The sequence below is a fragment of the Eumetopias jubatus genome, unplaced genomic scaffold (assembly GCF_037043125.1).
Source record: "Eumetopias jubatus isolate StellerSeaLion01/CBP00866 unplaced genomic scaffold, mEumJub1_p1.0 scaffold_9, whole genome shotgun sequence".
NCBI lineage: Eukaryota > Metazoa > Chordata > Mammalia > Carnivora > Otariidae > Eumetopias > Eumetopias jubatus.
The window spans coordinates 44,343,900-44,368,508 of NW_028274815.1; the positions used below are offsets into that span (position 1 = coordinate 44,343,900).

At 39.0% G+C, this 24,609-nt stretch overlaps 1 protein-coding gene across 6 annotated transcripts in view; it reads right to left on the bottom strand.

Annotated features, from left to right (window-relative positions):
• Positions 1 to 24,609, bottom strand: part of CTNNA2 (catenin alpha 2) — a 944,211-nt gene that overhangs the window by 241,682 nt on the left and 677,920 nt on the right. For all 6 annotated transcript variants that reach the window (XM_028122408.1, XM_028122407.2, XM_028122406.1 and 3 more), the window contains one exon: positions 23,029 to 23,109. In XM_028122408.1, the coding sequence (XP_027978209.1) occupies positions 23,029 to 23,109 (81 nt within the window). The remainder of the gene's footprint in view (positions 1 to 23,028; positions 23,110 to 24,609) is intronic.

Consider the following 24,609-nt stretch of genomic DNA (forward strand, 5'->3'; position numbering starts at 1 on the left):
AGACATTTAAAGGTATTAGCTCAGCACTACCAGTCTATTTTACCCAATTAAGGCCATTCATCAATGTAAATAACTGCATTTTCCTCAGCAAACCAAAAGGAATGTAGTCAATGGATGGCACCTAATCTGACACTCCACTTCCTTATTTCACAGGAGGGCACAGTGATGAAAGGATAGACACAGTTTAACTCACAAACTTAAAAATAGACTGTCTCAAATGACCAGAAATTGTCTGCCTACAGGGTGGGACATGAGGAGTGTATGATGTATATTGAGACACCTTCAAATAGATACTGCAAAGTGTTTTGCACAAAGTCTAAAAACCCACAACCATTTGATGAATATGAAACAGTTCCCTGAAAAAGACAGAACAAGAAAAAATGGCTCTCCCCAGCCAACTAGAATCATAGAAGCTTAAACTTAGATGAGACTTTGAAGATGGCACGTCCAACTTTAATCTCCAATGAGAGGATATCTCTGTGATTCTTTTAATGGACAGATGTTAATTTTTTTTCAGCTTTATTGAGGTACAACTGACAAATACAATTGTAAGATATTTAAAGTATACAACATGGTGATTTGATATACATATACACTGTTAAAGGACTCTCTCCCATCCAGTTTATTAACACACCCATTACAGTGCACACTTTCTTTTTTTTTTTTTTTTTTTTTGGTGAGAACACTTAAATTCTACTCTCTTAGCAAATATCAATTTTACAATACAGTGTTATCAACTGTAGTCATGTTTTACGTTAGATCCTCAGACCTCATTCATCTTATAGTGAAAGTTTGCACCCTTTGACCAATCCTCCCCTATATCCCCTAACCCCTTAGTCCCTTGCAACCACTTTTCTATTTTGCTTTTATGAGTTTCTTTTTTTTTTAAGATTCCACACATAATTGATAACATGAAGTATTTGTCTTTCTCTGTTCAGCTTATTTCACTTAGTGTAGTGCCCACAAGGCCCATTCATGTCACAAATGGCAGGATTTCCTTTTTTCTCATGTCTGAATTGTATTTCATTATATATATATATTTACCAATTCATCTGTTGATAAACCCTTAGGTTGTTTCCACATTTTGGTTACTATGTATAATGTTATAATGAACACGGGAGTGCAGATATCTCTTTGACATCCTGCTTTCATTTCCTTTGGATATACAGTTGACCCATGAACAAAGTGGGGGTTAGGGGTGCCAACACTCCACACAGTCAAAAATCCACATATAACTTATCAATGGAATATTACACAGCCATAAAAAAGAATGAAATCTTGCCATTTGCAATGACATGAATGGGGCTAGAGGGTATCATGCTAAGCGAAATAAGTCAGTCAGAGAAAGATAAATACCATATGATTTCACTCATATGTGGAATTTAAGAAACAAAACAAACAAGCAGAGGTTAAGGGAGAGAGAGAGAAAGGCAAAGAAAGAAAGAGACCCTTTACTATAGAGAACAAACTGCTGGTTACCAGAAGGGAGGGGGTGGGGGGGATGAGTGAAATAGGTGATGGGGATTAAGGAGGGCACTTATCTATCGTGATGAGCACAGGGTGATGTATGGAAGTGTTGAATCACTATATTGTACACCTGAAATGAATATAACACTGTATGTTAACTAACTGGAATTAAAACAAAACCTTAAAAAAAAAAATCTATGTATAACTTTGACTCCCCCAAAACTTAATCACTAATAACCTACTATTAACTGGAAGCCTTACTGATAATACAAACAGTTGATTAACACATATTTTGTATGTCATATGCATTATATTCTGTATTTCACAATGAAGTAAGCTAGAAAAAAGAAAATGTTATTAAGAAAATCATAAGGATGATGGGGCGCCTGGGTGGCTCAGTTGTTGCGTGTCTGCCTTCAACTCAGGTCATGATCCCAGGGTCCTGGGATCGAGCCCCGCGTCGGGCTCCCTGCTCCACGGGAAGCCTGCTTCTCCCTCTCCCGCTCCCCCTGCTTGTGTTCCCTCTCTCGCTGTGTCTCTCTGTCAAATAAATAAAATCTTTAAAAAAAAAAAAGAAAATCATAAAGATGATAAAATACATTTACAGTGTATTTGGTACTATACTGTATTATTAAAAAAAATTCACATATAAGTGTACCTGTGCAGTTCAAACCCATGTTGGTCAAGAGTCAACTATGTCCAGAAGTGAAATTGCTGGATCAAATGGCAATTCTGTCTTTAATTTTCTGAGGAAACTCCATACTGTTTTCCAAAGTGGGCACACTAATTTTATATTCCCACCAACAGTGTACAAGTGTTCCCTTTTCTCCATATATTCACCAACATTTGCTATCTCTTATCTTATTGGTGATAGCCATTCTAACAAGTGTGAGGTAGTATCTTATTGTGGTTTTCATTTGCATTTCCCTGGTGATTAGTGGTGTTGAGCACTTTTTCATGTACTTGTTGGTCATTTGCATGTTTTCTTTGGAAAAATGACTATTCAAAAAGAAAAGTTTTGTGTATATGGTATTGAGTTATATGCATTCTTTATATATTTTGGCTATTAACTCATTATCAGATATATGATTTGCAAATGTTTTCTCCCAGTCAGTAGGTTGCCTTTTCATTTTGTTGATGGTTTCCTTTGCTGTGTAGAAGCTTTTTAGTTTGATGTAACCCCACATTTTTTTAATTTTGCTTTTGCTGTCTTTGTTTTTGGTGTCTTATCTAAGGAATCATTGCCAAGAACGACGTCAAAGAGCTTACCCCCTTTATTTCTTCTACAAGTTTAATGAATTCAGATCTCACACTCAAGTCTTTACTTCATTTTGAATTGTTTTTTGTAGATGGTGTAAGAAAAAAGTCTAGTTTCATTCTTCTGCATGTGGCTGTCTAGTTTTCTTAACACTGGAAACTATCCTTTGTTGAAGATACTATCCTTTCCCATTCCATATTGTTGGCTCTAAATGTTTATTTTTGCAAAACCAATAAAAGTCACTTAATTATTTGTCTTCAGTTGTGCATTTCAAATCTCAAAAGGGTAAGAAAATTTCTGATCTCAAAGCAGGAAGAAAAAAGATCCATAAAGAAAAATCTACATAAATGCTACACTATTACTAAAGATATTTAAATGTCATGCCAAGGGGGGAAAAATGAGAGTAAATTCACAAAAATATAATGGGGTAGATAGTAATACAATTAGCTCAAGGAGGCAGAAATGCTATTATAGAGTAATAAATTCATAGAGAGGAAAAATATGCTCTATCTCTTTCTTACTTTATTCCACTCTCTCTACTCAGTGATTGGTGTTAACTCATTCATTCCTGCTACTAGCATTTGAGGAGGTCCTGGTTTACAAGCACTATGTCTGGCTAGGGACCCAGAGAAAAACAAGACAAGCCATCTACTCTCACTGCTGAAAACTTCTCTACTGTCTCAATTCCCATTTACTAATAAAGCTACAATGATCAACCTCACCATATATATACTTGACTGGCTTCATAAATGATGCTGCTTAGAGGTAAGCATGAATTCTGATTACATGTGTTGGAGGCTGGCCTAAGAAACACTTTTTAAAGGTCTAAATTTGTTACATTTCCTTCACATCATATTACTTAAGATTTTTTCTCTCAGGGACGCCTGGGTGGCTCAGATGGTTAAGTGTCTGCCTTTGGCTCAGGTCATGATCCCAGGGTCCTGGGATCGAGTCCTGCATCGGGCTCCCTGCTCTACAGGAAGCCTGCTTCTCCCTCTGCCTCTCTCTCTCTCTCTCTCTCTCTCTCTGACTCTCATGAATAAATAAATAAAACATTTTTAAAAAAAGATTTTTTTCTCTCAGGTTTCTCTTAGATTTTTTTTCTCTCAGGATTTCTCCACACCTCCAACATGACAGACATACTTTCAAATATCCCGTTTGTTAGCCCAGAAGATTTGGCATTTGTCAAAAGGGTGGAATTTTAGGTAACATAGGTAAAGGTGGAAAGACATTTCTGGTATAACTACCTTGCTCAGATCCCTTAGCCCACACTAAAAAGCAGAATGATTCTCCTGTATATTGGGAAAGTCTACTCAGTTTCTGGGTGCTTACTACCTTTAATGATAATCTTGTGCATGTTTGTTTTTATAGTTTGCTGAGAACTTTTCTAGACATTATTTCATTTGATCTTCCTTACAATGTCATGGTGAGTGTGAGAGGTGTGGTTTGTGGGGAGAGTATCATTTTATTTGTTGTATAGATGAGGAGAGGAAAATGCCAGAGTCAGGACTTCAGATTCCAAGATTAGTGCTCTTTTACTTAAGGTCCATGTGTTTATGAATCTGGCTATTCAAATTCACAAATCCTAATTGGACAACGGTCATCTTTTTTTCTATCCTTTACTCCCACACCTATTCAACCACCTTCCAGCATTTTCACCCCTCATTCACTGCTTACCACAAAAGGGGATCTAAATTTAGATGCCTGGATATTTCATTCTAAGCATGTAATATCTGTCATTGATTAGCTGGCACTGAATAGGTGTAAGCTGCTGGAATCCACTGTGAGAGAGTCAACAGTTGCATCAGATAAGTTCGCCCAGCAAGGACCCTTAGGAGGCTTATAAAATGCTGCTCAATCCCCCACAACTGCATAGATAATTTGGAGAAACAATCACTGGTGGATTTGATAGCAGATTAACAGCAGAAGCCTATAAAAGGTGTGTGGTTAAAGAGTTTGAAGGAAGATACAGGGAACAACTCTCCAAAACCATATTTCTCTCTGATGGGGTCAATTCTACATACCTGCCCCAGTGTAGTAGAATTTGTACCAGGTAAGATCATCTGGCCCCATACTTGAAAATTCCCTGCCATTCTACCTTACAGCAGAAGTCCTGTGGGTCTCAGAAGAATCCCCATTGTAACTACAAGAGCCCCAGGGAGGAACCTGCTGAAACTCACCATTTCCCACTCCAGGTGTTAGATGAGTGCCACTTCAGTTCACTTGAGCAGGATGGGAAACGAGGGGAATAAGATGTTGTTGGGTAAAGGAAGAGGAATGATGGGCCCTTACTTGATGGTTCAGATGTTACTTATAAATGAACCTCTGAAGCTTCTGACCACTTGTGGTCATTAAGGAGCCCATGACATTTTCTAAAACGGAAAACCATTCACCATGCTCCTCTGCTCTATTCCAATTATAGATAACTGTGTGCCTCTGAGCTAACTTTGTGCTCTCCGGAGTTCTGCCACCATATGCTATACTTCTTTGCTTCTTGTCTTTAACTATTGCACAGCATTGCATTTCCAACAGCTGCTGAATTTTTCCCTAGAGGGACTTCGTTTCAGACAGAGGCCCAATGATTACTCCACATTTCCAAGTGTGTAGAAATCCTATAAAATGACACTGGTGCTAAAGATGTTTCAGGGAAAGGCAAGAGACTGAGAGAGATTTAAGGTCCCTCAGTTTTTCAGGGAAATCTAGGCTCTTACACCATATTTGTTTTCTCTCAAGGAGACTTACTTCTAGAGCAAAGGTTGGCCTGCTTTCCGGCGAAGGGGCAGCCAGTATATATTTTAGTCTTTGAAGCCAGTTGACCTCTTCCATGGCTACTCAACTCTGCCATTGCAACACAAGAACTGACAATACAACTTCATTTACATAAACTCTGGCAGAGAGCCAGATTGGGGCCACAGGTAGTAGTTTGCAGGTACCTGTTGTATAGAGTTTCATCAGTGGATTTTAGTCTGATAGCATTCCACTCTGCCTATATCACTATGTTGCATCGCTATTGCAATTCCCTGGCTATTTCAGGCTCCATTCACCCATTGCTTACTTACAGCTGATCATCTGCTGGACCCACCTGCTTAAGAAACTGAGGAGGCTAGAGATGGCCACAAAGAGCCCCCAAGTGGCCAGTATGACTGGTATTATTTGACCAAGTTGATTTTTCTTCTCCCTTTGCCTCATGTTCTGCTGGAAAACATAGGTTATTCCAATGGTCTCGAAGCAATTCCTTTTGTAGCAGGAGCTTTGAGGCAAGGAATTAAGAGGAAAGGTTAGATGGAAGTGTAAAAGTTGTTGGCTTTTCCCCCAAATTTTGGGAATTAGGAGGATATCTGGCCAGGTTGCCTGACCTGTTTGACATAGGTGCTCTAACCTGGACTAAACTCCAAATACTGGTATTTCTCCCTAATTTGGCAAGAAAAAAAACAAAAACAAACAAACAAAAAAACCAAAAACAAAACCACACACAAAAAAACAGAAAACAAAACAACAAACAAACAAACAAACAAACAAACTGAAGGTACTTCAGCCAGTACCATGGACAGGCTAAACACACAGAGAATGCGCCCAAAGAGCACCAGGCAAGCAGGTTGCTGTGGTGATATGCAGACACAATGCCTAGTTGATCAGTCACAAGTGATCCACTTTCAACTAGTTATTATGGCATCTGTGGATACAGCCTCAGGGCCACATTGATCTAAGCCTGCAGATTTCAAAGGAGGGGCTGAGGGAAATCTGCTCAGTCAGGCAGGCTTCATTAGTGCGGACTTCTTCCTGCCCCTGCGACTCTGTGCCCCGCTTCTCCTTGCTCAACTGCCCAGACCTCCTGGCTTGCCATGACTAAAGGTGCTTTTCAGCTTTTCGGTCACCCTCTTTACACAGTGGTAACTTAGAGCACAGCTATTTAAGGCAGCCTAATCCTTGCTAAAATTAAAGGAATCATAAAAATATAGAAGTCCTGCCTTTAACAGTTAAGAGGATTAATACACTCAGTGACAAACCAGGGAACTGTGGAATGGTAAAGGAGGGGCTGAGAGTGGTTATCCATCCAAACTTCTCACAAGCACCTATGGTTGGATCAGATGGAAAATCTCCTCCGAACACCAAAGTCTTCAGGACAAATGGTTCTCCTTTAAACCTGGAACACTACGGCATAATCCATTCAACTGTTTCCCATTTGAATATACCAGGCAGGTCTGCTAGTCTCCTGATCTGCACTTAATCAGATATCCCCCAGCTAAAATGAAAGTCCTTTACTATTTTCACCCTTATAATTAATTAGAAAAATAATTATCAGAATCTCATTCATGGTTCAGTGTCTTGCATTGGGCTGGACACAGATATGGATGGCTAAAGGAAGAAATAAAATGGTGATTATATTAAACAGGAAGCCTATTATTATGATTATTATTGAGAATCTCAAGACTCATTAGTAATTAATATTTACCTGACACTTGTCCTATTAAGGGAATTTTAATAAAAGCTATAAACTAAGACCAAAGTGAATCAACTTTAACAATTACAGTCATTAAAAGAACAGGTTTCAGAGTCAACCCACTTGGGTTTTCTAACTTAGGAGTTCTGTATCAGTAAGAAATTTAATTTTATTTCTGGGACTTCAATACTCTACTCTGAAAAAAGAAAAAATCTTTTGATAGTAATGCCCCCTCCACAGAATTGTTGTAGGGACAGTAGGTGAAGTGTTAAGGAACTCTAAATAGAGTTCTTTACTGGACTTTTATCTAGGTCTTAACCATAGGCAAAGTAAAAAAAAAGAAAAAGAAAAAGAAACCAACATCAGTTTTGCTGAAAAACCCAACATCAATGATTGATAATTACAAAATCACTGATCTTAATTCAATTTCTAACAACTAAAATTGCTGGGTGAAGGGATAAGCTCCAATCTCTAAATCGGAGGGTGATGAAGGGGTCTTAAGGAGGTTCAATAAAAAACTTTTGCACTAGAGGGGTGCCTGGGTGGCTCAGTTGGTTAAGTGTCTGCTTTCCACTCAGGTCATGATCCCAGGGTCCTGGGATCAGCCCCACATCGGGCTCCCTGCTAAGCAGGGAGTCTGCTTCTCCTTCTCCCTCTGCTGTTCCCCCTGCTTGTGCGCTCTCTCTCTCTCTCTGTCAGATAAATAAATAAAATCTTTAAAAAACAAAAACAAAACTTTTGCCCTGGGGAAAAAAATCTTCGAGGCAGCTTTTACCTCTAAGAGTTATGAATCCATAACTACTGAGTCCATATTTCCTTTTTCAGAGATAGTTAAGAAGTAGCTCAGAAAATATTACTGCTTTTCTTTCCTGTCTCTCCTTCCCTCAATTCCTACCTCCCAATTTTTGGGGTAACTGGAAATCTTTGTACACATGTAATATAAAATCAGTATTGAGCTTTTAAAATAAGCATTTAAAGAGACTATATCTTTTTTCATGAAGTTAAAGATAGATGTGATTTTTTTTTTCTACCTCTGTTTGGGGGACATTCTTTGTTGAGACAATTACATTTCTTGGCATTTTTTTTTTTCTGTATATGAAGGAAATTTTCCATGCTCCAGTCTGACAAAAATACCTGTTCTGGGTACAGTTTCCTGAAATGTGGCACCATATGTGCATCAGTAAACATTATGTGTAGAGTAAATTAAACTGAGCCTTATAATTAGGCAGTAAGGAAATTACCATAGACCTGAAAGAGTAAATCAGCAGTATTAAAATGCTCTCCATTTTCTCTGAAGCACTTCAGAGTACCATAAAAAGCCCATGTCATTGTGATAAATATCGAGAAGAAATACATTTGGAGCAAGACAACCTAAAAGACACCACAATTCAAATAGGTCTTCAAATCTAGAGTCCAAGGTGTCAGCTCATAAAATTTAAAAGTCAGCCCTTTTGCCACTAATGTAGGGGGAAAAAAGAAAACCACCTGACATTGAGACTTTTGGGGGTGGGGAACTTTCTCATAGAGCAGGTGCAGTAAAGACTTTAATAGACAGAAACTCTGGAGCAGAGCCAAGACTCAGGAAAGATTCACCCATCATAAACAAAATAGCAACACTGTAAATAAAAACAGGATCAGTACTGCTGTTTTCTTCCAGCTTCTGGTAACTGTCCTGTTACTGATCCTATCTTTATTTACAGTGTTGATAATTTGCTCATAATGGATTTTTTTGCATTAATTTCTATTTTCTAAAATACTATAAGAATATTGTTTATCTTGATTACTGAGTTTTTTGGTGTTCCCTAAAATTTTGTACCTGAGGCTAGTGTCCCACTTGCCCTGCCTTTGTCTTGACCCTGAGCATGGCATAGTGAGCAATCAGACAGACCATCCATCTCTAATCTTGGTCCACGAGGAGAGAGGGCTCAAGCATGGATTCTCTTTCTCTCTAAACAGATATTGTATCTGTGAGGTGGCGAGGTCTAGCGGAGGCTCTCATAGAGGAGTAGAGAGAAGTTGGAGGGCTTCACAGTCCTCAGATACATCCCCCAACAGATTGCAATGAGGTCTAAAATTCCCACTCTTAGAAACAAAGGCAGAGGAATTCAAATCTGCCAGAACATCATCGATTATCTGGAAAGCTTATTACGGTACAGAGTTTAACGTGCCACCATATGTACATGAAATCAAAATCTCCCAAGATGGAGCCGTATGTCTGCATTTCAGTTGGTTCTTGAGCTGACTTTTCTAAAGTCAGCCCAGCAACAGGAAACTTCTGGATTAAGGCATAGAAGTTCTCTATTAAAATGCAAATAGCTATTTTATCACAGTGTAAGTGGACTTTTTTTTAACAAATCGAGTTGTTAAAACAGTGGAACCAGAGACATGAGAGTTTAGAATGGAGGGAAATTGATGACTATGACATTTCTTGGGTGCCAAGGCTGCATATGGGGGAGTCTTCCTTCTTTCAACCCCTGTGTGGTATAAGCTTACTTTATTTTGGCAACTAGGATATGTCCTGAAGAAACAAAAAATAATAACACTTGGGAATAGGTGAAGTCACATAAATAACTTAAAATCTACTGTAAAAAGTGTCATAATAAGGGTATTTTAAAATGCTCCAGAGCCTACCGGATAAGCCCTGTTTATAGGAACTGGATAAGGTTGTGATGATAAGGTGACATTTAAACTAAGCCTTGTAGGAAAAATTGTGAATTTTCCGGGGGGGGGGGGGAAGGAAGAGAGCGCATTCAGAAAAAATTGTGAATTTTCTTGGGGGAAAAAAAGAAAGAAGGGAGAGAGGGCATTCTAGGCAGAAGCAAGTGCAAAAGCATGAGGATGTGTGAATGCTGACTTAAATTGCTGGAGCTAGAGTGAGCTGAAGGCAGGAAGCCTGGGGTAGAGGGGAGTGGTTGTGAGGCTGTGACCATCATTTTTATGAAAAGCAGTTAAGCAGTGCCAATGGGAGTGGATAGAAAGGAATGGACTGGACATGCACGTAGGAGTTGAAATCCACCAGACTGAATGACTGATAGGGATTAAAAGAATGATAATGGGAGGAGCTTTCCTCTTGGAAAGTTAATTACAGCGGGAAGCACACAATTGTGTAGGGTGGGGGTGAGGTGAGGATTTGGCTTTCAGGTATACTGGAAATTTCATTCAGCCAAAAAAGACAAATATTGGTCAAAGGCATATAAAGTAAATAGATGGACATTATAAGCAACATCCTCGGGGCGCCTGGGTGGCTCAGTTGGTTAAGCGACTGCCTTCGGCTCAGGTCATGATCCTGGAGTCCCGGGATCGAGTTCCACATGGGGCTCCCTGCTCAGCGGGGAGTCTGCTTCTCCCTCTGACCCTCTTCCCTCTCGTGCTTTCTATCTCTCATTCTCTCTCTCTCAAATAAATAAATAAAATCTTTAAAAAAAAAATAAGCAACATCCTCTTCTTCACAATTTTCTACCCAAGCAAAGAGCAATTGTTGAATTCCCTTAGCCTTCATTAGTGACATTCACCGGAGCCAGCAAGACACACAGTGATCCTAGGGCAAATGGGCTGCCAGCAGGGCTGGTGGCCACAGCAGGAAAGGCAGGGCCTGTAAGTAGATAACTCACTTTCTAAATTTCAGATGTATCCAGCCTCCTTGGGAAAGGGGAAATTAAAGAAATATCAGCTGCCCTGGTGGAAATTTCTCCTTGGAAAACTGATGCCGGCAGCCATTTCAGGTAATAAAAGATAACGTCGGCAAGGAGGGGTCAAAGGGAACAGATATATTTGACCACAAGTTGACTGCAATGATCCACTGAGTATGTTCAGTCAGAATCAAGGCGATTAGCTGTAATCATCAATTCTAGAAATACTTCAATTCAGGCCGTAGTGGCAAACTCTTGTGCAACATGCTTCAGAATTATCTCCCTTGCAGTGACAAGTTTGGATAAGAAATCCCAGCCTAAACATAGCCTCCAACAATGAATATGGGCCAACTTCATTTAATCAAGATGAGTGTTCTGGTAAGCTAAAACAACATTCTTAAAAAAAAAAAAAAAAGTTCCTTGTTTAAATCATCGTTGTTGAAAATCTTCCAGAATTTCCTGCTGAGGAATTTCATCCTAGACAATATGATAAAAAAAAAAAAAATTCTTTTTCAATAATCCTATAGTTGATTGTCCAGTGTCAGGGTTAAGATTCTTAATGGTATTCTCATTGCCTAGAACAGGAGAAGGTATCAGAGATTAGACCAGCTACAGATATTCTTTTGAATGTGTTTTGGGACTCAATCATTGCTACTTATCCTTCCCCTTCCCACTTTTCCTTGACTTCCAGGCCCTGGAGAAATTAGCAGAAAAGAACAAATCAGTAGCTGAACCGCATGATTGAGCATTTTCCTATTCACACATATGTTATAGATCCCTCCACTCGGTACAGTGTGTTATTTGATTATTCAATGTTGATCAAGCTACTGAATTTGTTCTGTGATCTAGACTTGCTAATGAGGGAGAGGTCAAGCTTGGTGCCCTATACAAACTGTGTTAATGTGTTAGTAATCAACTATAGGATGGCTCATAAGAAGAAATTAAATCACTTCATGACTTGAACAATGTCTACATAAGGGAAGAGCTTGCCCATAGTGATATTTTAAGAACTGTTTCCAACTGATGAAATCATGCACTTTGAACTTGTCCTAATGAGTATTTTCCAGTAGATAAATAAGTATGTGGTGCTCTGACATTCAGGGCTGTCATATCAGGATTTTCCTAAGGTAGAGAGATGGCTTGAATATATAACCCATTTTCAAGAGACATGTCAAAAGGATGGCCTTTCACAGTGCTCTTGAGCCCTCTGCTACCTCTGTGCTTCTCCTCCTTGCCTTTTTGATTCTGATCTTTGGTGCTTCTGATGCAGTTTGTCTCTGTCTGTCTCTAAGTTGTTTATGTTCTGTATTTCAAATCCCAATCACTGTATGATCATTCTCTGGTCTCCATATTTCTACAGAAGCAAGGCAATCTGACCTAGGGAACAAACTCTAGGGATTATTAACTCTGCCATAGGTTTTCAGTGTGAAGAACATTAACCTAAACATTTGGAAAAAGTCAATAATTTGTTTTATTTTTTTATTTTATTTTATTTTTATTATAACCATATAGACAGCCTCATGTGCTTATGAGGAAAAGCAGATTTAAGTCTGGAAATAAGTGATTTTAAAATGTTATCTTACAATGACTCTAAAAATAATTGGCCCCATCATGAGCAGATGTAAGAAAAAGAAGTGAATGCCTTAAAATTCCTTTTTTCTGTAAATGTTTTTGCAAAATCTATGATTCACACTTTGAGAAGCCAGCTACCTAAACATAATAGCATTTTTTAAAGAGGACCCAGTGAACCATAACAGCTGGAAACCTGAGAGACAATATCATAACGCAACTAACATCATTTTTTTGACATTCACTGCAGATTTTTTTTTTCTGTATATAGTATGTACATGTCACCCATCCCAAACCCTGAAGTAGTAAATGTGCTGTTGAAAATCATAAAGCACCTTTATATATTTATGTTAACCTTCCTTCTTTCCCAACTGCATCCCCCAGAGTAGTTTGGTATATGGGTGACCCAAATGCATATGCTGGTTCGATGGAGGGGCAGGATGGGGAAGGGTTATGAGCAAAGACCCTACAGCCAGACTGTGGGGGTTGAAACCTTTATGTATCCATACTCCATGTGGCCCTGGATGCATTACTTCAATTCATCTCCGCATCTGTAAAATGGGCATGATGTCATCTCTTCTGTCTCATAGAGCTGGTATGAGGATTAAATGTGGTCCATTCATGTAGAGAACTTAGAAGAGTGCCTGGCACATTTTACGAACTCAATACCTGTCAGTTATAATTTAGTTTTCATTTTGTGGGCAGTGATTTCAGAAGCTGCTGCTGATTACTGCCCACCTTTAGTTATATTTCTTATATAAGTTCTCTATGGAGACAGGGTCTTGAAAAATACACTTTAAACATACCATCCAATGACGTTTTTTGCTTGTTTTTAAATCCTTTGTTACATAATCTATTCCATTAAGTGTTCATCCCGTTGTAAAATTAGTCTATACGTGACTTCCGTTGTTAGTTGAAAGTGTTTTGATTGTAATAGCAAAATTAACATTTTTGTCAAGTTGACACTTACTGAATCTCATTGCTGGAATTATTGTGATGGCTATTAAGGGTGAAGGGATAAGAATTAGGCCCTTGATTAGTTTGGGGAATGAGAGAGTTGCTAAGTTTAGCAACACCCTAACTTGTTATGATTATTATTTATTAGCTTCTCATAGGGAAACATTTGGGTCCTGATTTGCTTATCAACTTGGAAAAAAAAAAAAGACTAATAACAGGACCAAAATAATAACCAGGCTAGACCAGCATCCCTGTAAGCTTAGAGAAAATCAAGAGACCACGTCTAGAATAGTTCACAGGGGGCACAGAGAAGGAGGACAAGCTGGCAGACACAGACTGGGTCCTCTCTAAAGGATGGGTAGACCATGTGGGCTACTAGGTACCCAGGCAGGGAGTCAGCCAAAAGCATTTGTTTTTATAATGGTCTGATTCCAGAATCACAGCAGTGACAATAGCTCAGACATGGGTATACTTCTGCCCGCAGCTCTAAAATTAAAACATAATGCTTAAAGCTGGCAGTTATAGTCCCCTAAATCCATTTTTAATTCCAAACAAAATACTCTTAAGAGGATTCTGCTCCACCACTGCCCACTCTCATGGGTTTAATTGGCAAGATGGTTCTAAGCCAATCAATTTTAAATAACACCCTGGGGTTCCTGCAACCTTTTTCATAATTTGTGACTCCCCATTTCTTTGGGATATACTGTCTAAAGAAAGGGGATCCACTTACTTGAAAATCCTACTTAAACAGAAATCCTTTTTATTCAATTACTCTTGATTTTTTTCAATTATCTACAAAAGTCTACTTTTTTTTTAAATTAGGGAAGTCCAAGATAATGATCATGATTGACTTTATTTCTTTTTAATTTGGTGACTAGAACTTTGCAAGACTCCAGGGCCACCCTTCTGAAGGACACTGCCCAAACTTAGGGTTCTGAGGAAGAAGCAAGAAACTTGAGAGTGGAAACTTAAGGAGAGTCACTAGAAATGTTTTTCTTTGCTTTCAGCTTTTTTTTTTTCCATTGTGATTTGATTGCTCTAAATATTGTATACAGGATTACATGTGTACAGGGAAGTGGACATGGACACTGGAGGGTTTCCATTTAAAATCTCTTCTAATAAGGTTTGTCAGAACAGAAAGTGTTTAGCCACAGGAAAACATTCATTTGAACCACTAGCATTCAGGGGGCCACAATACCTTCCTACTATTAGATACTAAGACAAAACCTTGTTAATCCAATTAACTACCTACCCAAATCTAAGATGAAGGTCTACCAGAGCCAAGCTAATCAGAATTGTTGCATGTTCCATTTGTGTAAGTGCTAGGTAGCTTCTGTTTAGATCAGAGAAGCTTTTGTACCACTACAGGTGTACATGGAGAAACAGAAGAGATGGAAAGAAAGACAAAAATATCCCAACATATGGATAGGGATGGAACTGACAGATGGGAACCATCTTAGTTCTAGAAAGGCAAATTGGGAAAGAGAAAGATGTTTGAACCAAATTTGGGGATGTGGTGTGAAATTATGCCATAACTTTTGGATCTTAGTATCATGAAACAATTCTCTTAATCTTTATTCCTCTCAATCTTTGGGAAAGGTGAGCAGAAAAATAATTCTTTTATGCATGGAATGATTTCAAAGGATGACATACTCCTTCCACTGCCATCCTAAAAGAAGTTCTCCAAGGAACTTGTCACCAAAACATTTCAACTTTTACCATAAATTCCATCTACAAATTTCACCACTATCCTCAGTTAAAAAAGAGTAAACCCTTTTCTGAGAATTTTAACACCAGAGTAAAAATTACTTTATCCACTCCTTCCTAATAAGACATAAAAAGTTGCTATGATAGGTCCATAAGCTCAGAGAGCTGAGGTTGCTGGCTCCTGAATGTAACAGAATGGTCTCTACTAAAACCAAGAGATTGAGGAGGTGAGAAAACTCAGTTCATGAATTTTGCCTGGTTGACAATCTAGCCAAAAAAAAAGGGCCTAAAGAAGATATACTCCCACTGCTTCAAAATCTGTGATCATCAATCAAGCATTAGGACCTGTGGCATAGGAAATAAATGCAGATTTCTTTTGCACTCATTCAATCTTATACAGCTTATAGAGAGCTTACAGATTTGGTTTGGCTCTCTACTTTTATATATAAGAAATGAAGACCAAGAGATGGCAGATCCATAGTCACACAGCCAGTTCAGTGGCAGAGCTAGAAGTAAAACCCTGGCTCCGGACGCCTGATTCAATGTTTCCCATTAACCCCAGTCCCAATTCCTACTACCCGTATCATTTCATAACAGACGGGGATTTGAATGAAGAGATGGTCTAAAAGGGCAAAGAGACCTGGCCAAATATCCATCTGGTACAGGACAATGTTTTATTCTCCCTCATTTTAAGGTAAAATAAAAAGCAAATGCTTCCCCGACAAGGACTTGTTAACTGGGTAAACTAGACTCTTCATATTCCAGAACTAATTGTGATTTTTCTGGAGGACATTAGCTCAAGAATGCCTACAACCTACAGGTGATATCCTGAAGGGAGCCCAGAAGCTTCCCAGTAGTAATTAGAAGGGGTGTCTTCCTCTCATTCAAGCTACTTCTAACATGCTCCTTAGTCATTCTTGCCCAGGCACCTTTCTAATCCTGTCTGTACTTGACACATAAGAGCAGTGAGTACTAGATGCAGCCATGCCAGTCCAGCTTTTCCTGCTGCACAAAGTAAGGCTCTTGCTGCCTCAGGAAAGTGGTTGGTTCTAGTGACTAACACAATCAATACTTAATGAATGAGACGGATATATGCAAAAGCTACCAGTAGGAGACAGGATGCTGCTCAGGCAGAAATCAAGAGGGGGGAAAAATGGCGGAGGAGTAGGGGACCCTATTCCAACTGGTCCCTGGAATTGAGCTGGATATATACCAGACCACTCTGAACACCCATGAAATCAGCCTGAGATGTAAGAAGATAGATCTGGATCTCTACAAACAGAATATTGCAGGTGGTTGGTTTCGAGGTACGAAGCAGGGAGCCATGATTCCGTGGGCAGATATCTGAGGATAAATGGCAGCGGGAGGGAGCCTGGCTGTGGGAATCCTACACCGCCAGTGAGCAACAGCCTCCTGCACTGGGGACGGGGCACATAATCCCAGACCAGTAGCAGCGGGGAAAGAACTTTAGGGCAGCCCCTGAGACAGGGGTCGTGCATGCGAACTGGGAGTGGCAGGCGGTTTTAGAAGCACAAAGGGCAGAGATGTGCCCCGACCTGGAGGCAGGACTGGGGGCACTGCGGAGGGGCGCACAATCCAGGACGCTGCAGTTTATAGCAGCACAGACAGAAACGGAGATAGTGTGGCCTGGAGAGCTCACTGAAGAACAGACTGTGATCTCTCTGCTCTGAGGCAGAGGGTTGGAAATGGTCGGTCTTTTCTGCTCTGACTCTCGGGAGAGACACGGAAAGCCACCAGGGAAAGCCGCCAGAGAACAAAAGCCCCTCAAACTGGTTCTCACTGAGCCCATCCCCCCGCCACAGGGAGGCAGGGCAACTCTGCCCAAACAGGGTTGCCTGAGTAACAGCGCAGCAGGCCCCTCCCCCAGAAGACAGACTGGGAGAACAAGAGGCCAGCAACCCTAAGGTCCCTAGAAAACAGGTGCATCTTGCTTGGGTTCTGGTCAATAATTTGGACTCTATACATTCTCTCAACCACCCATCAACAGAATGATTAGGAGGAGGAACCCCCAAAATAGGAAAGACTCAGAGATTATGACTTATGCCGCAGATTTCCAAATGGATGCAGATATAACCAAGATGTCAGAGATGGAATTCAGGCTAGCAATTGTGAAGACAATAACTAGAATGGAGAAATTGATTAATGGCAACATAGAGTCTCTAAGGGCAGAAATGAAAGCTGAATTGGCAGAACTTAAAAATGCTATCAGTGAGATCCAATCTAATCTAGATAATCTAACAGCTAGGGTAAGTGAGGTAGAAGAATGAATCAGTGACCTGGAAGACAATTTAATAGATAAAAAGGGAAAAGAGGAGGCCAGGGAATAACAACTCAGAATCCATGAAAATAGAATCAGAGAAATAAGTGATACCATGAAGCGTTCCAATGTCAGAATTATTGGAATCCCAGAGGGAGTGGAGAGAGAGAGAGGACTAGAAGATATATTGAGAAAGTCGTAGCTGAGAACTTCTCTAATCTGGGGAATGAAACAAACATTCGTGTCCTAGATGCAGAGAGGACCCCTCCCAAGATCAAGGAAAACAGGCCAACACCCTGGCATGTAATAGTAAAACTCGCAAATCTTAGAACCAAGGAAACGATCTTACGGGCAGTTGGGGGAAGAGATTCCTTATGTACAGAGGGAGGAACATCAGAATAACGTCAGACCTATCCACAGAGACCTGGCAAGCCAGAAAGGCCTGGCAAGACATATTCAGGGTACTAAACGAGAAGAACACACAGCCAAGAATACTTTATCTGGCAAGGCTGTCACTTAGAATGGATGGAGAGATGCAAGAACTTCCAAGACTGGCAGAAACTGAAAGAATATGGGACCACTAAGCCGGCCCTGCAAGAAATATTAAGGGGGGTTCTATAAAAGGAGAAAGACCCCAAGAGTGATATACAACAGAAATTTACAGGGACAATCTGTAAAAACAATGTCTTCAAAGGCAACATGATGACAATTAATTCATATCTTTCAATAATCACTCTCAACATGAATGGCCTATTTGCTCTCATAAAATGGCACAGGGTTGCAGATTGGATAAAACGACAGGACCCAACCATATGCTGTCTACAAGAGACTCATTTTGAACCTAAGGATACATCCAGACTGAAAGTGAAGGGATGGAGATCCATCTTCCATGCCAGCGGACCTCAAAAGAAAGCTGGGGTAGCAATTCTTATATCAGACAAATTAGATTTTAAACTAAAGTTTGTAGTTAGAGACACAGAAGGACACTATATCATTCTTAAAGGGTCTATTCAACAAGAAGATCTAACAATTGTAAATATCTATGCCCCCAACATGGGAACAGCCATCTACATAAGCCAACTGTTAACCAAAATAAAGAGTCATATTTATTGTCATAACAATACATTAATTGTAGGAGACCTCAATACTCCACTCTCAGCAGTGGACAGATCATCTAAGCAGAAAATCAACAAGGAAAAATGAGCTTTGAATGATACACTGGACCAGGTGGACCTCATAGGTATTTACAGAATATTCCACCCTAAAACAACAGATACTCATTCTTCTTGAGCGCACATGGAACGTTCTCCAGAATAGACCACATACTGGGTCACAAATCAGGTCTCAACCGATACCAAAAGACTGAGATTATTCCCTGCATATTCTCAGACCACAATGCTTTAAAACTGGAACTCAATCACAAGAAAAAATGTGGGAGAAATTCAAACACTTGGAAGCTAAAGACCACTCTGCTTAAGAATGTTTGGGTCAACCAGGAAATCAAAGAACTTAAACAATTCATGGAAATCAATGAGAACGAAAATACATCGGTCCAAAACCTATGGGATACTGCAAAGGTGGTCCTAAGGGGGAAATACATAGCCATCCAAGCCTCACTCAAAAAAATAGAAAAATCCTGAATTCACCAACTAACTTTACACCTTAAAGAACTAGAGAAAAAGCAACAAACGATGCCTAAGGCACGTATTAGAAGAGAAATAATTAAGATTAGAGCAGAGATCAATGAATTAGAAACCAGAAACACAGTAGATCAGATCAACGAAACTAGAAGCTGGTTCTTTGAAAGAATTAATAAGATCGACGGGCGCCTGGGTGGCTCAGTCATTGAGCGTCTGCCTTCGGCTCGGGTCATGATCCCAGAGTCCTGGGATCGAGCCCCGCGTCGGGCTCCCTGCTCGACAGAGAGTCTGCTTCTCCCTCTCCCACTCCGCCTGCTTGTGTTCCCTTTCTCTCTGTGTCTCTCTCTGTCAAGTAAATAAATAAAATCTTTAAAAAAGAGAGAATTAATAAGATCGATAAACCACTAGCCAGACTTACCCAAAAAAAAAAAGAGAAAGGACCCAAATTAATAAAATTATGAATGAAAGGGGAGAGATCACAACTAACACCAAGGAAATAGAAACAATTATTAGAAATTATTATCAACAACTATATGCCAATAAACTGAGCAATCTGGATGAAATGGATGCCTTCCTGGAAACCTATAAGCTGCCAAGACTGAAACAGGAAGAAATTGACAACCTGAATAGGCCAATAACCAGTAATGAGATTGAAGCAGTGATCAAAAACCTCCCAAAAAACAAGAGTCCAGGGCCTGATGGATTCCTTGGGGAATTCTACCAAACATTCAAAGAAGAAATAATACCTATTCTACTGAAGCTGTTTCAAAAAATAAGAACAGAAGGAAAACTTTGAAACTCATTCTATGAGGCCAGCATTACCTTAATCCCCAAACCAGGCAAAGACCCCATCAAAAAGGAGAATTTGAGAACAATATCCCTGATGAATATGGATTCCAAAATCCTCAACAAAATCCCACCTAATAGGATCCAACAATACATTAAAAGGATCATCCACCATGACCAAGTGGGATTTATCCCCAGGATGCAACAGTGGTTGCAATTGATGCAGAAAAAGCATTAGACAAAATACAGCATCCTTTCCTGATTAAAACTCTTCAGAGTATAGGGATAGAGGGAACATTCCTCAAGTTCATAAAATCCATCTATGAAAAACCCACAGTGAATATCATCCTCAATGGGGAAAAGCTCAGAGCCTTTCCCTTAAGATCAGGAACACGTCAAGGATGCCCACTCTTGCCACTATTGTTCAACATAGTACTAGAAGTCCTAGCAACAGCAATCAGACAACAAAAAGAAATAAAATGTATTCAAATTGGCAAAGAAAAAGTCAAACTCTCTCTCTTTGCAGACGACATGATACCTTATGTGGAAAACCCAAAAGACTCCACCCCCAAATTACTAGAACTCACACAGCAATTCAGTAATGTGGCAGGATACAAAATCAATGCACAGAAATCAGTTGCTTTCTTATACACTAACAATGCAACTGTAGAAAGAGAAATTAGAGAAACAATTCCATTTACAATAGCACCAAAAACCATAGATTACCTCAGAATAAACCTAACCAAAGAGGTAAAGGATCTATACTCTAGGAACTACAGAACACTCATGAAAGAAATTGAAGAAGACACAAAAAGATGGAAAAATATTCCATGCTCATGGATCGGAAGAATAAATATTGTTAAAATGTCTATGCAACCCAGAGCAATCTATACCTTCAATGCCATCCTGATCACAGTTCCAATGACATTTTTCAAAGTGCTGGAACAAACAATCCTAAAATTTGTATGGAATCAGAAAAGACCCCGAATCACCAAGGAAATGTTGAAAAAGAAAAAGCTGGGGGCATCACATTGCCTGATTTCAAGCTATATTACAAAGCTGTGATCACCAAGACAGCATGGTACTGGCACAAAAATAGACATACAGACCAATGGAACCAAATAGAGAGCCCAGATATGAACCCTCAACTCTATGGTCAAATAATCTTCGACAAAGTAGGAAAAAATATGCAATGGAAAAAAGTCTCTTCAATAAATGGTGCTGGGAAAATTGGAAAGCCACATGCAGAAGAATGAAACTCGACCATTCTCTAACACCACACACAAAGATAAACTAAAAATGGATGAAAGACCTCAATGTGAGACAGGAATCCATCAAAATCCTAGAGGAGAACATAGGCAGTAACCTCTTTGACATTGGCCACAGCAACTTCTTTCAAGATACATCTCCAAAAGCTAGTGAAACAAAAGCAAAAATGAACTTTTGGGACTTCATCAAGATAAAAAGCTTCTGCACAGCAAAGGAAACAGTCAACGAAACAAAGAGGCAACCCACAGAATGGGAGAAGATATTTGCAAATGACACTACAGATAAAGGGCTGGTATCCAAGATCTATAAAGAATTTCTCAAACTCAACAGCCAAAAAACAAATAAGTCAAAAAATGGGCAGAAGACATGAAAAGACACTTCTCTGAAGAAGACATACAAATGGCTAACAGACACATGAAAAAATGTTCATCATCATTAGCCCTCAGGGAAATTCAAATCAAAACCACAATGAGATACCACTTTCCACCAGTTAGAATGGCAAAAATGGACAGGGAAAGAAACAAATGTTGGAGAGGTTGTGGAGAAAGGGGAACCCTCGTACACTGTTGGTGGGAATGTAAGTTGGTACAGCCACTTTGGAAAACAGTGTGGAGGTTCCTCAAAAAATTAAAAATAGAGCTACCCTATGACCCAGCAATTGCACTCCTGGGTATTTACCCCAAAGACACAGATGTAGTGAAAAGAAGGGCCACATGCCCCCCCCGCAGTGTTCATAGCAGCAATGTCCGCAACAGCGAAACTATGGAAAGAGCCGAGGTGCCCTTCAACAGATGAATGGATAAAGAAGATGTGATCCATATATACAATGGACTATTACTCAGCCACCAGAAAGGATGAATACCCAAATTTTACATAAACACGGATGGGACTGGAGATTATGCTAAGTGAAATAAGTCAAGCAGAGAAAGTCAATTATCATATAGTTTCACTTATTTGTGGAACATAAGGAACAGCATGGAGGACATTAGGAGAAGGAAGGGAAAAATGAAGGGAGTGGAAATTGGAGGGGAAGATGAACCATGAGAGACTATGAGAAACAAACAGGGTTTTAGAGGGGAGGGGGGATAGGGGTCTGGTTAGCCCGGTGATGGGTATTAAGGAGGGTACGTACCGCATGGAGCACTGGGTGATATACGAAAACAATGGATCGTCGATCACCACATCAGAAACTAATGATATATTGTATGGTGACTAACATAACATAATAAAATTTTTAAAAATTCAAAAAAAAAAAGAAATCAAGAGGGAATTTTATTGTAACTTAATGGATGGTATAACTCTTCTAGAAAGAACACTACCAAAGAAAGTGGAGCTCACCATGGAAACAAAATAAGGGTTACAAGACAATAGGGTTACCAGTGTAGATATAGCACTTTCAAGATAAAATGGGGTCCTGACCAGAGATTTTTTTCATCCCCAAAAATAGACCTGTCAGACTAATGATACCATTAGCCATTCAAATCATCCAACTAACTTTCCTTGTTTCGGTCCCCAGTTTCGCAAACAACCATCTGATAAGCCAACATTCCCCTGGTGACTTGGATCCCCAAAGGGAATACACAGGGTCAGAGACCTTAATTAGCCCATCAGATTAAGAGTTGTGTTTCTCATTAACCATCAGCATTTTCGTTTATTCATTTAAGGCCTTTGTAGTTGTGTTAAGTAAAAACCGGCAGAATCTAGAAAACTACAACCGGCTCTTTGTATACCTGGATCTGGAAAACTGAAAAACCAATTGTAGAAGGTAGTGAATTCACCAAGTCTCTACCTGGGAAGATTGTTTCTGGGCAGTTAGCATGCTGCCTCTTCAGAGGGTGTTTTCATCACACGTCTTGAGGCTGTCACATCTGTCTGCTCAGCAGACTACCTTGTTGATGAAATGCTTCTGTGTATATGTAGATGCTATGAAGAATAGCAACTTGAATGTTGCTCTAAGGCACCCTGGAAAAGGACATTCTTAAAAACCACCACTCAGTACCATGCACTTAATATAAAAAAAACAGTACCTGTCTCCTTAGGTCTCTTGTTTTCTTGGTCATCTTATCAATTGCAATGTTTAGAGGATCTCCTTTTTCTTTTCTTCCAGTCTATTAAGAGAAGAGAAACAATCTCTGGTTTAGAAAATTCAATGTTAGAGACATTAAAATTAAAAAAAAAAATTTCAGAAACACACTTGACTGGTAGAATCCAAGCGAGAGAGAGAGAGAGAGAGAGAGAGGAAATTCTTTTCAATACACAGCTATTATGTGTTGGATTTCTAAACTCTAAAGTTGGTTTTCTCTGAAATAAAAATTTAAATTGCTGAAAAACAATATATTCTCAGGATGGTTTACACATATGTCCATACTCAACTTCATGCAAGTATGTTTTTTTCCCGCTCCAGACATTCATCAATTAAATAAACACAGGAGGTTTGCTTTTGCCTTCAAATACAAATGTTTTTTGCTACTCTCTTATGTAAGCACAGTTCTGAATAGAAAATGATTGAGAAAATAAAAACTAAATTAGAAAACATTTAAAATAAATCACCAGAATTCAGAATTTCATTCCAATATATCCTAGACCATATTGTAACTTCTGTATCAAAGTCAAAAGAGATGCTTTACTACAAAATATAGTGTTTGTAATTTCTGTTCTGTCATGCACTGGGATGCTAAACATGATAATAAGGAACCCACAGCTTGAAATCATAAGGAAAATGTCCCTTATGACTCTAAGAGGCAGAGGTAAAGGCAAAACAAACAAACAAATGAAAAATCCAAAAATCTCTTCTTTAATAAATTATTCACTTAGAAGTTTCGAAGTTTCACTGAATAGTTTCTTTTTCTCTTTTCTTTCCTTCTTTCTTTCTTCTTTCTTTCTTTCTTTCTTTCTTTCTTTCTTTCTTTCTTTCTTTCTTTCTTTCTTTCTTTCTTTCTTTTTCTTTCTTTCTTTCTTTCTTTCTTTCTTTCTTTCTTTCTTTCTTTCTTTCTTTCTTTCTTTCTTTCTTTCTTTCTTTTCTTTCTTTCTTCTTTTTCTTTCTTTCTCTCTTTATTCCTTCCTTCCTTTTTTTTTAATGGCTATAGTAAAACAATTAAACCAAACAAAATAGAATCTACATTATCTTTTTAAAACCACAACAGGAACAACAAAATTCCCATGGATGGAAAGCTCTACATACCTTTATGGATGGCATTATCTTCCCTTTAAGAGAAAATTATTTTCAAAAATTTTCAAATATATTAAATTCTCTCTCCTTTAGTCAAACACCCTAGAGATTTATTTGTTTATGGTCCTAGTGGTGAGTCAATTCTTGTTCCATAGTCAAGTCTCTGTAGAGTCATGTAGGTCTCTATAGTAATTTGTGTATATGATGAAATAACAAGATAGTGTATTTTGAGGATCCATAGAAATTACCATTCAAGAGATTTCTAAATATTCTCTTCCAATGACAAAATCCTGGATACATAAAGCTGATATATATATACATCAGGTCTCTTTACAACTAGATTTAAATCAGTCATTTTTTTCTGCAACTTGCTTATTTTTTTCTGAACAAACATCTGATGTATAACCCTATATAGTTTTTACTAAAAAGCCAAAACCAG